Source organism: Alligator sinensis, unplaced genomic scaffold, assembly GCF_000455745.1.
Source record: "Alligator sinensis unplaced genomic scaffold, ASM45574v1 scaffold1023_1, whole genome shotgun sequence".
NCBI lineage: Eukaryota > Metazoa > Chordata > Crocodylia > Alligatoridae > Alligator > Alligator sinensis.
This window is the reverse complement of record NW_005842373.1, coordinates 193,925-194,996: the sequence shown is the minus strand read 5'-3', so window position 1 is coordinate 194,996 and position 1,072 is coordinate 193,925. Positions and strand designations below refer to the sequence as shown.

Sequence of the window (1,072 nt, the reverse complement as noted above, 5' to 3'; positions counted from 1 at the left end):
GTTTCCCCCCCCCCCCCCCCCCAAGGACAAAAAGGCCAGGCTGGTCTGCACTGTTTTTATTTGGAGGCAGCAGCCCCAAGGAAAAGGGGGGGCCGGGGTGTTACAATGATCAACAGTTGAAACCCCCCAGCCCTGGGGCTCCCTCGGACCCCAAAAACACATTCCTGTCTTCTGCCGGGGGCGGGGGGGTGGGAGGAGAGGAAGGCAGGGGCACCTCCAGCATAAGGCACTTGGGGGCAGATTACTGCCCTCCCCAGAAATCTGAGTTGGAACTGGAAAGGCGGGGAACTGGGAGCCCAGAGCTTGGGTTTGCTCCTAGCACAGGGGACATAAGTTAGAGCCAGTGGGTTGGGGGCGGAAACCAGCCCTGCCCTGCCCTTGCTGGGGGGGTTTCACAGGGGCCCTAGCTGCCCACTGCAGTGTGGAGGGAATCACTGGCCCTCAGGCGTGCGCTGTGGGACACAGCCAGCCAGCTCCAGTGCCTCAGGCCAGCCCTCGTACTTGTTGGAGCTCTTGCTGTTCTTCATGTGCTACAAAGTGGGGGGAGAACAAAACGGGGGTCAGCCCCCACAACTCAGACTGCACTCCCTTCTTCCCCCCACTCAGACCTACATAAGCCCCCACCTCCCATTTCCCAGCCTAGGGTGGCCCTCCCCAATCTTAGATCCCCCACTTCCAGCCCTAGAGCCCCCCTCCTTGGGATTTCCAGACTGCCCGCAGATCTGGACACCCTCCCAATCACTCCCCAACCTAAGGGACCTCAATACCCCAAGGAAAGAGGGAGGGACCCTGGAGGCTCTGACCTGCTCAAAGGGGCTCTTGTCCTGTACCCCCTTGGCACCCGCGAAGACCCAGCTGTCGCGGAAGGCAAGGTCAGCGGCTGCCCGGCTGCCCAGTGCTCCAAACAGCCCCCGCGCCTCCTCATTCATCCTGGAGGGGAAAGGGAGTCAGGGCCCCCAAAATTGGTAGCCCCTCCCAAGAGGTAGCCATGGCCCCCCGGGAGCCCCACAGACTGACCCCCATCTGCCCACCCACTTTTCTCGCTGCCCCTTAGAACTCAGGGGTAGGAGAT

At 61.9% G+C, this 1,072-nt stretch overlaps 1 protein-coding gene across 2 annotated transcripts in view; it reads right to left on the bottom strand.

The window, feature by feature from the left end:
• Window positions 1–41: 41 nt before the first annotated feature.
• Window positions 42–1,072, bottom strand: part of FAM3A (family with sequence similarity 3 member A) — a 3,581-nt gene continuing 2,550 nt past the window's right edge. For both annotated transcript variants that reach the window (XM_006029330.3, XM_025210799.1), the window contains 2 exons: window positions 804–930; window positions 42–530 (listed from right to left, as the gene is read on the bottom strand). In XM_006029330.3, coding sequence (XP_006029392.1) covers window positions 432–530; window positions 804–930 — 226 coding nt within the window. In that variant the 3' untranslated portion in view covers window positions 42–431. The remainder of the gene's footprint in view (window positions 531–803; window positions 931–1,072) is intronic.